The sequence below is a fragment of the Anolis sagrei genome, chromosome 4 (genome assembly GCF_037176765.1).
Source record: "Anolis sagrei isolate rAnoSag1 chromosome 4, rAnoSag1.mat, whole genome shotgun sequence".
Lineage (NCBI taxonomy): Eukaryota > Metazoa > Chordata > Lepidosauria > Squamata > Dactyloidae > Anolis > Anolis sagrei.
Window position 1 is genome coordinate 1,635,745 of NC_090024.1, and position 11,630 is coordinate 1,647,374.

The following is an 11,630-nucleotide window of genomic DNA, read 5'->3' on the forward strand; positions in this document are numbered from 1 at the left end:
TATGATTCTATGTCAAGCTACTCTTGGACTTCCGAATTCAGACAGACAGAGTTTTGGAGCACAATACTCCTAACCTCATGATCGTGGAGAAAAACCAAGTATGGATCGTGGATCCCAGGCGACAGCAGGATTGAAGAGAAACAACTGGAAAAGCTGACATGAGGTGAGGATTGAAAGATCTAACTGCAAAGACTCTGGCACAAGCCAGTCAAGGAGGTCCCAGTGGGGGTCGGCACATTAGGTGCAGTGCCTCAAGACCTTGGCCTGCACTTAAACACAATTGGTGCTGACAAAAATATCATCGGCCAGCTGCAGAAGGCCACCTTACTGGGATATGCACACATTATTCGCTGATACATCACACAGTTCTAGACACTTGGGAAATGTCCGACGTGTGATCCAATAGCCAGCAGAATGATCTTGTTTGCTGTGGACTCATCTTGTTGTGCATCTAATTTCTGATTTCCGAAAAATGAAGGAAACACTGAGCAGCATTCCATGGACACAGATACTAAAAGACAAGGGAGTTTTTCAAGAGTGAAATACTCAAGGCACAATTGCAAACCGTGCCAACAAAGAGAAAAAATAAGACAAGTGCAAAGAAGCCAGAATGGATGTCCAAAGAACTTCTAACTGTGCTAAGACTCAAAAGAGACATGCACAAGAAGTGGAAAAAGGGAGAAATCACCAAAGAAGAATTCAAACAAATAGCCAACACCTGTAGGGAAAAGAACTGCAAGGCTAAAGCACAAAACGAGCTCAGGCTTGCCAGGGACATTGAAAACAATAAAAAGGGCTTCTATTCGTATGTCAGTAGAAAAAGGAAAAACAAGGAGGCGATTGAGCCTCTTTGAGGAGAAGATGGGGCAATGCTGAGAGGGGATGATAGGGAAAAGGCAGAACTACTTAATACCTTCTTTGCCTCAGTCTTCTCACAAAAAGAAGGTCATCTTCAACCTCAACAAGATGAAGTGGATGAGGGATTAGAGGACATCCAACCCCAAATTGGGAAACAAGTCATCCAGGAATACCTGGCTGCTCTAAATTAGTTCAAGTCCTCTTTCAAGGCCAGATCAACTACACCCCAGAGTATTGAAGGAACGAGCGGAAGTCATTTCGGAACCATTGGCAACCATCTTTGAGAGTTCTTGGAGAACGGGAGAAGTTCCAGCAGATTGGAGGAGGGCCAATGTGGTCCCGATCTTCAAGAAGGGAAAAAAGGATGACCCAAACCATGACCAATGTCCGGTCAGCCTCATGTCGATACCAGGCAAGATTCTGGAAAAGATTGTTAAGGAGTGGTCTGCCTTCTCCATTTCTCAAAAGGGTTCATGGCTTCCAGACCTTTGACCCTTTGGGTGGCCCTTCTCTGGACACCTCCTGGCTTGACCCTACCCATGTCTTGACCTTCATGACTCAGAGCTGGACGCAGGACTATCCTGATGGTAGATAAAGAGGTCTGACCCAAGCAGAAGGAGAGAGTGGGACGGGGTCTCCCTATGGACACTCAGCACCTGGCGTGGCACTGACCCTTTGCACGACCTTTGCATCCCGCCTTACCTGCCGCTTGACCGGTACGGCTGTAATGGTGGCCGAAGGAGGAGGGGGGTCCTTGCGTCCCGGGGGGGCCTTTCCCTTGGCGCCCTTTTCGCTCTTCTTCCGCCGCTTCTGTGGGGAAACACAGAATCATATATTGGGATGGGACCTCTAAAGACCATCTAGTCCAACCCTCTTCTGCCTTCATGCAAGAAAAGCACCATCAAAGCATCCCCAACAGATGTCTAGGATTTGGTAATGAACCTGTTAAGCCCCCTCCCACCAAAAAACCCCAACAAGGGGGTTAAGACAAACAGCAGAGGAAGTCCCTCCAAAAGAGAAAACCTTAAGAGAAACTAGGCAGTTTTAATCACAAATTATTATTATTATTATTATTATTATTATTATTATTATTATTATATGTATTTATCTCCCCCGAACTTGCGCCTTGTGTTCTATGCATTTTAATGTCTATTTTGTTGAAATATGTTTAAATACATGTATTTTTATGGAATTTTTAGGTGATTATGTGTTTCTAGTGATGTTGCAACCCACTTTGAGCCACCAGAAGAGGCGCATAAAAAATAAAACGATTAATATTAATATTAATGATTACTCATTATAATAATTATAATTGAAATAAAATTGTTATTATTAATATTGATAATTATAATTGTAACATGCTGGAATCCCACTGGAGCGTTGCAGCACACCCAAATACCTGTGAGTTACCTTGGACCATTCCATCTATGCTGGAGAGTGTCATCTATGCTGACGATCATGCTATCACCGCTCAAGCAGGGAGCTTTGAGATGGTTGAACAGAAGCTCTCCGAAGCTTTAGGTGCTCTCACTGCCTATCACAGGGGAAACTAACTGATTCCTAATCCATCTAAAATGCAGATGTGTGGTTTCCACCTTAAGAACAGACAAGCATCCCGAGCTCTGAAGATTATTACCTGGGAAGGAATCCCACTGAAGCATTGCAGCGCACCCAAATACCTGGGAGTCACTCTGGACCGTGCTCTGACCGACAAGAAGCACTGCCTGAATATCAAGCAAAAGTGGGTGCTGGAAACAATATCATACGAAATCTGACTGGCACAACCTGGGGATCACAACCAGACACAGTGAAGACATCTGCCCTTGCGCTTTGCTACTCTGCTGCTGAGTATGCATGCCCAGTGTGGAACACATCTCACCACACACAAACAGTGGATGTGGCTCTTAATGAGACATGCCGCATTATCACGGGGTGTCTGCGCCCTACACCACTGGAGAAATGACACTGTTTAGCCGGTATTGCACCACCTGACATCCGCCGGGAAGTGGCAGCCAATATTGAAAGGACCAAGGCAGAGACATCTCCAGCTCATCCCCTGTTTGGGTATCAGCCAGCACGCCAACGACTTAAATCAAGAAATAGTTTTCTAAGATCTACAGAGACACTCGCTGGAACACCTCAGCAAGCGAGAGTCCAAAAGTGGCAGGCACAAACCCAGAACCTCAACCAATGGCTGATACCAAATGAGAGACTTCCCCCTGGGCACACAGAGGACTGGGCGACTTGGAAGGTGCTGAACCAACTGTGCTCGGGCACCACGAGATGCAGCCTGGGATGTAGCTAAAGTGGAATCGAAGTGCTCCAACTGTGCAGTGTGAACAGGTTCTGAAAGGCTGACCGACTGACCAAAAGACTGACCACTTACCTCAGAAGAGCTCTGTGACCTGGTGGCTCCTGAATGTTGGCCTGAAAAAGGAAAACAGAGAGAGGAGGTTGGATAGAGACACCGGAAAGAATGTCCCCGAACCCTTTGGGAAGGAATTTGGGGGTCTTCGCATCCTTGAAGTGACTGGACTGACCTTGAAGGAGCTGGGGGTGGTGATGGCCAACAGGGAGCTCTGGCGTGGACTGGTCCATGAAGTCACGAAGAGTCGGAGACAACTGAACGAATGAACAACAACCTTTCCACCTGCTGCATGCAGCACCTAATTTGTTTCGGCATATGTAAAGAAGACAGAGGGAACCACCACAGCATCCTCATCATCATCCTGAAGTGGTTAACCTGTGGAACGGCCTGCCACAAGGAGCCAGCAATTGCTCCAAGGAGGCGTCAGTGCTCCTGCCTTTGCAATGGGGCTCTTCCAGATTGTATTTGATGCTGGGTGTGCATCCTCTCCTCTGCCTGGAATAATAATACTAATAATAATAATACTAATAATAATAATAATACTAATAATAATAATAATAATAATAATACTCGGAGCCTCACTCTGGATGCCTGCACACTGTAGCAATAATGGAGAGATGATGAATTGGACGTCACTGACTGTGAGAGCCGTTCAGCAGTGGAACTCTCTGCCACAGAGTGCGGACTCGGAGCCTCACTCTGGATGCCTGCACACTGTAGCAATAATGCCCATCCAGCTGGAGAGATGATGAATTGGACGTCACTGACTGTGAGAGGCGTTCAGCAGTGGAACTCTCTGCCCCGGAGTGCGGACTCGGAGCCTCACTCTGGATGCCTGCACACTGTAGCAATAATGCCCATCCAGCTGGAGAGATGATGAATTGGACGTCACTGACTGTGAGAGGCGTTCAGCAGTGGAACTCTCTGCCCCGGAGTGTGGACTCGGAGCCTCACTCTGGATGCCTGCACACTGTAGCAATAATGCCCATCCAGCTGGAGAGATGATGAATTGGACGTCACTGACTGTGAGAGCCGTTCAGCAGTGGAACTCTCTGCCCCGGAGTGTGGTGGATGCTCCTTCTTTGGAAGCTTTTAAACAGAGGCTGGATGGCCATCTGTCAGGGGTGATTTGAACGCAACGTTCCTGCTTCTTGGCATAATGGGGTTGGACTGGATGATGGCCCATGAGGTCTCTTCCAACTCTGATTCTATGATTCTATAACTTCCTGACTGTGAGAGCCGTTCAGCAGTGGAACTCTCTGCCCCATAGGGAGTGTGGTGGAGGCTCCTTCTTTGGAAGCTTTTAAACAGAGGCTGGATGGCCATCTGTCAGGGGTGATTTGAATGCAATGTTCCTGCTTCTTGGCAGAATGGGGTTGGACTGGATGGCCCATGAGGTCTCTTCCAACTCTTTGATTCTATGATTCTGTGACTTGGAGTGCCGTGGCCCAGTGCTATGTTATCATGGGAGCCATAGTTTTGCAAGGTCTTTAGCCTCACCCAATCCCAGGATCTCATAGCATGGAGCCAGGGCAGTTCAAGCGGTGTCAAACTGCATCCTCCCAACAAGATTCTCCCCAAGGCTTCCTCTTCATCCTGGAAAGAAGTGACAAGTGGAGTGCTGCAGGGTTCCGTCCTGTTCAGGATCTTCATTAATGACTTAGAGATGAAGGGTTAGAAGGCAGGATCATCAAGTTTGCAGACGGGACCAAATTGGGAGGGAGAACCAATACTCCAGAGGACAGGAGCAGGATTCAAAACGATCTTGACAGATTAGAGAGATGATGGGCCAAAACTAACAAAATGAAGTTCAACAAGGACAAATGCAAGATACTCCACTTAGGCAGGAAAAACTAAATGCAGAGATACAGAATGGGGGACAATGCCTGGCTCGAGAGCAGTACGTGTGAAAAAGATCTTGGAGTCCTCGTGGACAACAAGTTAAACATGAGCCAGGAATGTGATGTGGCGGCAAAAAAAGCCAATGGGATTTTGGCCTGCATCAAGAGGAGCCTAGTGTCTAGATCTAAGGAAGTAATGCTCCCCATGCTCTATTCCGCTCTGGTTAGACCACACCTGGAATATTGTGTCCAATTCTGGGCACCACAAGTGAAGGGAGATGCTGACTCTAAGCTGGAATGTGTCCAGAGGAGAGCGACTAAAATGATCAAGGGTATGGAGAACAAGCCCTATGAGGAGCGGCTTAAGGAGCTGGGCATGTTTAGCCTGAAGAAGAGAAGGATGAGAGGAGATATGATAGCCATGTGTAAATACGTGAGAGGAAGCCTCAGGGAGGAGGGAGGAGATCAAGGGTCTGGAGAACAAGCCCTATGAGGAGCGGTTTAGGGAACTGGGCATGTTTAGCCTGAAGAAGAGAGGCTGAGAGGAGATATGATGAGGGCCATGTATAAATATGTGAGAGTTCACAAGCTGGAATGTGTCCAGAGGAGGGCGACTCAAATGATCAAGGGTCTGGAGAACAAGCCCTATGAGGAGCGGCTGAAAGAAATGGGCATGTTTAGCCTGAAGAAGAGAAGGCTGAAAGGAGATATGATGAGGGCCATGTATGAATATATGAGAGGAAGCCACAGGGAGGAGGAGGGAGCAAACTTGTTTTCTGCTTCCTTGGAGACTAGGACTCCATGGAAGAATGGCTTCAAACTACAAGAGAGGAGATTCCATCTGAACATGAGGAAGAACTTCCTGACTGTGAGAGCGAGCTGTTCAGCAGTGGAACTCTCTGCCCCGGAGTGTGGTGGAGGCTCCTTCTTTGGAAGCTTTTAAACAGAGGCTGGATGGCCATCTGTCAGGGGTGATTTGAATGCAATATTCCTGCAAGATGTCTTTGGTCCAAGCAGGAAGGGCCTCCTCTGGTCAATGGCCTGGACTGGGCTGCAGGAGGAACTGACCGCAGTCCGTCTTGACCAAGAGGTGCACGACCCTTGGAAGACACACAGAGGGGATGCTGTTCGGAGGACCCTAGCCTATGATTCCATCTATCATAGAATCCTACAGTTGGGAGAGACCCCCAAAGGCCATCCAGTCCAAGCCCCTTCTTTCTGCCACGCTCTGATCCTTCCCGACAGATGCCCATCCAGCTGAAGAGATGATAGGTAGGAAAACAAGCACTCTATTCTATGATTCCATGTATCATCGTATCCTAGAGTCAGGAGAGACCCCCTAAAGGCCATCTAATCCAAGTCCTTTCTTTCTGACAGGCAGGAGGACATCACCTGATCCCTCCCGACAGATGCCCATTCAGTCAGAGAGATGACAGAGAGAAAGATAAGCACTTTAGTCTATGATTCCATCTATCATAGGATCCTAGAGTTGGGAGAGACCCCCAAAGGCCATCCAGCCCAAGCCCCTTTCTTTCTGCCAGGCAGGAAGACACCACCCGATCCCTCCCGACAGATGTCCATTCAGCTGGAGAGACGAGAGATAGAAAGAAAAGCACTTTAGTCTATGATTCCATCTATCATAGGATCCTAGAGTCAGGAGAGACACCCCAAAGGCCATCCAGCCCAAGCCCCTTTCTTTCTGACAGGCTGGAGTACACCATCCGATCCTTCCCGATAGATGCCCATCCAGCTGGAGAGATGATAGACAGGAAGAGAAGATGATGGATAGGATGAGAAGCACTATGTTCTAGGATTCCATCTATCATAGGATCCTAGAGTCAGGAAAGACCCCCCAAAGGCCATCCACTGCAAGCCCCTTCTTTCTGCCAGGCAGGAGGACACCACCCGATCCCTCCCAACAGATGCCCATCCAGCTGGATATATGATGGATAGGAAGAGAAGCACTTTAGTCTATGATCCCATCTATCATAGGATCCTAGAACTGAAAGAGACTCCTAAGGGCCATTCACTGCAAGCCCCTTCTTTCTGCCAGGCAGGAGGACACCATCTGATCCCTCCCGAAAGATGCCCATCCAGCCAGAGAGATGACGGATAGGAAGATAAGCACTTTAGTCTATGATTCCATCTATCATAGGATCCTAGAGTCCGGAGAGACCCCCAAAGGCCATCCAGCCCAAGCCCCTTTCTTTCTGCCAGGCAGAAGGACACCATCCGATCCCTCCCAACAGATGCCCATCCAGCTGGAGAGATGATGGATAGGAAGAGAAGCACTGTGTTCTATGATTCCATCTATCATAGGATCTAGAGTTGGGAGAGACACCCCAAAGGTCATTCAGTCCAAGCCCCTTTCTTTCTGCCAGCAGGAGGACACCATTCGATCCCTCCCAACAGATGCCCATTCAGCTGGAGAGATGATAGACAGGAAGAGAAGATGGTGGACGAGAAGCACTATGTTCTATGATTCCATCTATCATAAATCCTAGAGTTGGGAGAGACTCCTAAGGGCCATCCACTGCAAGCCCCTTCCTTCTGCCTGGCAGGAGGACACCATCCGATCCTTCCCAACAGATGCCTATCCAGCTGGAGACATGATGGGCAGGAAGAACTATGTTCTATTATTCCATCTATCATAGGATCCTAGAATTGAGAGAGACTCCTAAGGATCATCCACTGCAAGCCCCTTTTCTTTCTGCCAGGTAGGTGGGCACCATCCGATGCCTCCCAAGAGATGCCCATTCAGCTGGAGAGATGACAGATAGGAAGAGAAGCACTTTAGTCTATGATTCGATCTATCATAAGATCCTAGAGTTGGGAGAGACCCCATTTGGTCAAAGCCCCTTCTTTCTGCCTGGTAGGAGGACACCATCCAATCCCTCCTGACAGATGCCCATCCAGCTGGAGAGATGATAGACAGGAAGATAAGATGATGGATAGGAAGAGAAGCACTACATTCTATGATTCCATCTATCATAGCCCCTTTCTTTCTGACAGGCAGGAGGACACCACCCAATCCCTCCCAACAGATGCCCATTCAGCCAGAGAGATGACAGATAGGAAGAGAATCACTTTAGTCTATGATTCCATCTATCATAGGATCATAGAGTCGGGAGAGACCCCCAAAGGCCATTCAGTCCAAGCCCCTTCTTTCTGCCAGGCAGGAGGACACCATTCGATCCCTCTCAACAGATGCCCATCCAGCTGGAGACATGATGGGCAGAAAGAACTATGATTCCATCTATCATAGGAGCCTAGACTTGAGAGAGACTCCTAAGGATCATGCACTGCAAGCCCCTTTTCTTTCTGCCAGGTAGGTGGACACCACCCGATCCCTCCTGACAGATGCCCATCCAGCTGGAGAGATAACGGATAGGAAGATAAGCACTTTCGTCTATGATTCCGTCTATCATAGGATCCTAGAGTCGGGAGAGACTCCTAAGGGCCATCCACTGCAAGCCTCTTCTTTCTGCTAGGCAGGAGGACACAATCCGATCCTTCCCGACAGATGCCCATCAGCCTCTGCTTTGAAACCTCTGCCAGGAAGGAGCAGAGGATCCTAGAGTTGGGAGAGACTCCTAAGGATTATCCACTGCAAGGCCCTTTCTTTCTGCCAGCAGGAGGACACCACCCGATCCCTCCCAACAGATGCCAATTCAGCCGGAGAAATGACAGATAGGAAGAGAAGCACTTTAGTCTATGATTCGATCTGTCATAGGATCCTAAAGTTGGGAGAGACTTCTAAGGGCCATCCACTGCAAGCCCCTTCTTTCTGCTAGGCAGGAGGACACCATCCGATCCTTCCCGACAGATGCCCATCAGCCTCTGCTTTGAAACCTCTACCAGGAAGCAGCAGTCGATCCCATTGTCAACTAAGCTCTTGCTATGAGAATGCTCTTCCTCTCCTTTCCTGGAGGAGTGGGGGTCTTGGTGGGTCACCCCACAGGTGGCGAGGGCGGGGTCCTTCCCTGCCCTTCCTTCCTACCTACCTGCCCAGAGGGAGGGCGGGGGCCTCCTTTCCCCCCGGAGGGAGCAGAGCAGGAAGAGTCCCCAGACGCCCAGGGAGCCCAGGACCAGGCCGCCCACCCAGGCTACGCGCAGCCAGGATGGGTCGCTCAGCACCCACGGGCCCACCAACGAGGAGGACATGCCCAGGACACAGGCAGGCAGGCCGGCCAGCCTTGCCACGCCAGCTGCTGACACACAGAAGGGGAGGAGGAGGAAGCAGGGTGTGCTCAGAGGATGGAGTTAACCCTCTCTCTCTCTCTCTCTCTCTCTCTCTCTCTCTCTCTCTCTCGCCACAGGACAGATGGGTTCCAGATGTGCACGGGCCCACTCCCTCTGAGTCATCCCTCTCTCGTGGGCCGGCCGGCCGGCTGTGGGGAGAGTTGCCTTCCTCTTCCTTCTCCTCTTTGCTCTCCTTGCAGAAGCAGCAACAAAGCCACTCAGGCAAGCATCCCATCCTAGGCTCAGAAGGGGCCCCCAAAGGCCATCTAGCCCACTGATATTGGAGGTGACCCCCCCCCCCCCCACAGGACTCTGTAAAAGATGGTTCAAAACCAAGGGCTTCATAGTTTTACCAAGAACACCAGGTTGGAATGCTCCCAACCATACATCAGTTGTGACCATACCTCTGGCCAGGGTGGTCCATGCCTTAGTCACCTCCAGATTGGACTACTGTAATGCGCTCTACGTGGGGCTGCCCTTGAAAACGGCCCAGAAATTTAAATTGGTTCAACGGGCGGCTGCCAGGCTGTTAACTGGCACTCCTTGCAAGGAATCATAGAATCATAGAATCGAAGAGTTGGAAGAGACCTCATGGGCCATCCTTCAGTCCAACCCCATTCTGCCAAGAAGCAGGAATATTGCATTCCAAAGAAGGAGCCTCCACCACACTCCGGGGCAGAGAGTTCCACTGCTGAACGGCTCTCACAGTCATGGGCCATCCAGTCCAACCCCATTCTGCCAAGAAGCAGGAATATTGCATTCAAATCACCCCTGACAGATGGCCATCCAGCCTCTGTTTCAAAGCTTCCAAAGAAGGAGCCTCCACCACACTCCGGGGCAGAGAGTTCCACTGCTGAACGGCTCTCACAGTCATGGGCCATCCAGTCCAACCCCATTCTGCCAAGAAGCAGGAACATTGCATTCAAATCACCCCTGACAGATGGCCATCCAGCCCCTGTTTAAAAGCCTCCAAAGAAGGAGCCTCCACCACACTCCGGGGCAGAGAGTTCCACTGCTGAATGGCTCTCACAGTCAGGAAGTTATAGAATCATAGAATCCTAGAATCAAAGAGTTGGAAGAGACCTCCTGGGCCATCATCCAGTCCAACCCCATTCTGCCAAGAAGCAGGAATATTGCATTCAAATCACCCCTGACAGATGGCCATCCAGCCTCTGTTTAAAAGCTTCCAAAGAAGGAGCCTCCACCACACTCCGGGGCAGAGAGTTCCACTGCTGAACGGCTCTCACAGTCAGGAAGTTCTTCCTCATGTTCAGATGGAATCTCCTCTCTTGTAGTTTGAAGCCATTGTTCCATTGCGTCCTAGTCTCCAAGGAAGCAGAAAACAAGCTTGCTCCCTCCTCCTCCCTGTGGCTTCCTCTCACATATTTATACATGGCTATCATGTCTCCTCTCAGCCTTCTCTTCTTCAGGCTAAACATGCCCAGCTCCCTAAGCCGCTCCTCATAGGGCTTGTTCTCCAGACCCTTGATCCTTTTAGTCGCCCTCCTCTGGACACATTCCAGCTTGTCAATATCTCTCTTCAATTGTGGTGACCAGAATTAGACACCGTATTCCAGATGTGGTCTAACCAAAGCAGAATAGAGCATGGGGAGCATGACTTCCCTGGATCTAGACACTATGCTCCTATTGATGCAGGCCAAAATCCCATTGGCTTTTTTTGCCGCCACATCACATTCCTGGCTCATGTTTAACTTGTTGTCCACGAGGACTCCAAGATCTTTTTCACACGTACTGCTCTCGAGCCAGGCCTCATCGTCCCCCATTCTGTATCTTTGCATTTCATTTTTTCTGCCAAAGTGGAGGTGACCCCCCCCCCCGGACTCTGTAAAACAGCGGTTCTCAACCTGGGGGTCGCGACCCCCAGGGGGGTCGTTTGGCCATTTCAGAGGGGTCGTGAGGCTGCCTCCTTAGGCCCCACCTCGCGTGAAGGCTCTCTCAGCTTGGCCGCGGAGTTAGTCATGGGAGTTCTGTGTGCCAAGGTTTGTTCCAATCCATCGTTGGTGGAGTTTTCTTAGATCTACAGAGACACCCGCTGGAACACCTCAGCAAGTGAGAGTCCAAAAGTGGCAGGCCCAAACCCAGCACCTCAATCCATGGGTGATACCAAATGAGAGACTCCCTCCTGGGCACTCAGAAGACTGGGCGACTTGGAAGGCGCTGAACAGACTGCGCTCTGGCACCACGAGATGCAGAGCCAACCTCAAGAAATGGGGCTACAGGGTGGAATCCTCGGCATGCGAGTGTGGAGAAGAGCAAACCACTGACCACCTGCTGCAATGCACCCTGAGCCCTGCCACATG

The 11,630-nt window shown here is 49.9% G+C and overlaps 1 protein-coding gene across 1 annotated transcript in view; it reads right to left on the reverse strand.

Annotated features, from left to right (window-relative positions):
- PLEC (plectin) overlaps positions 1-9,259 on the reverse strand; it is a 301,817-nt gene extending 292,558 nt beyond the window's left edge. The window contains exons 1-3 of the mRNA XM_067466996.1: positions 9,072-9,259; positions 3,245-3,285; positions 1,561-1,668 (exon numbers count right to left, since the gene is read on the reverse strand). Of these exons, the coding sequence (XP_067323097.1) occupies positions 1,561-1,668; positions 3,245-3,285; positions 9,072-9,231 (309 nt within the window). The 5' untranslated portion in view covers positions 9,232-9,259. The remainder of the gene's footprint in view (positions 1-1,560; positions 1,669-3,244; positions 3,286-9,071) is intronic.
- Positions 9,260-11,630: the final 2,371 nt, after the last annotated feature.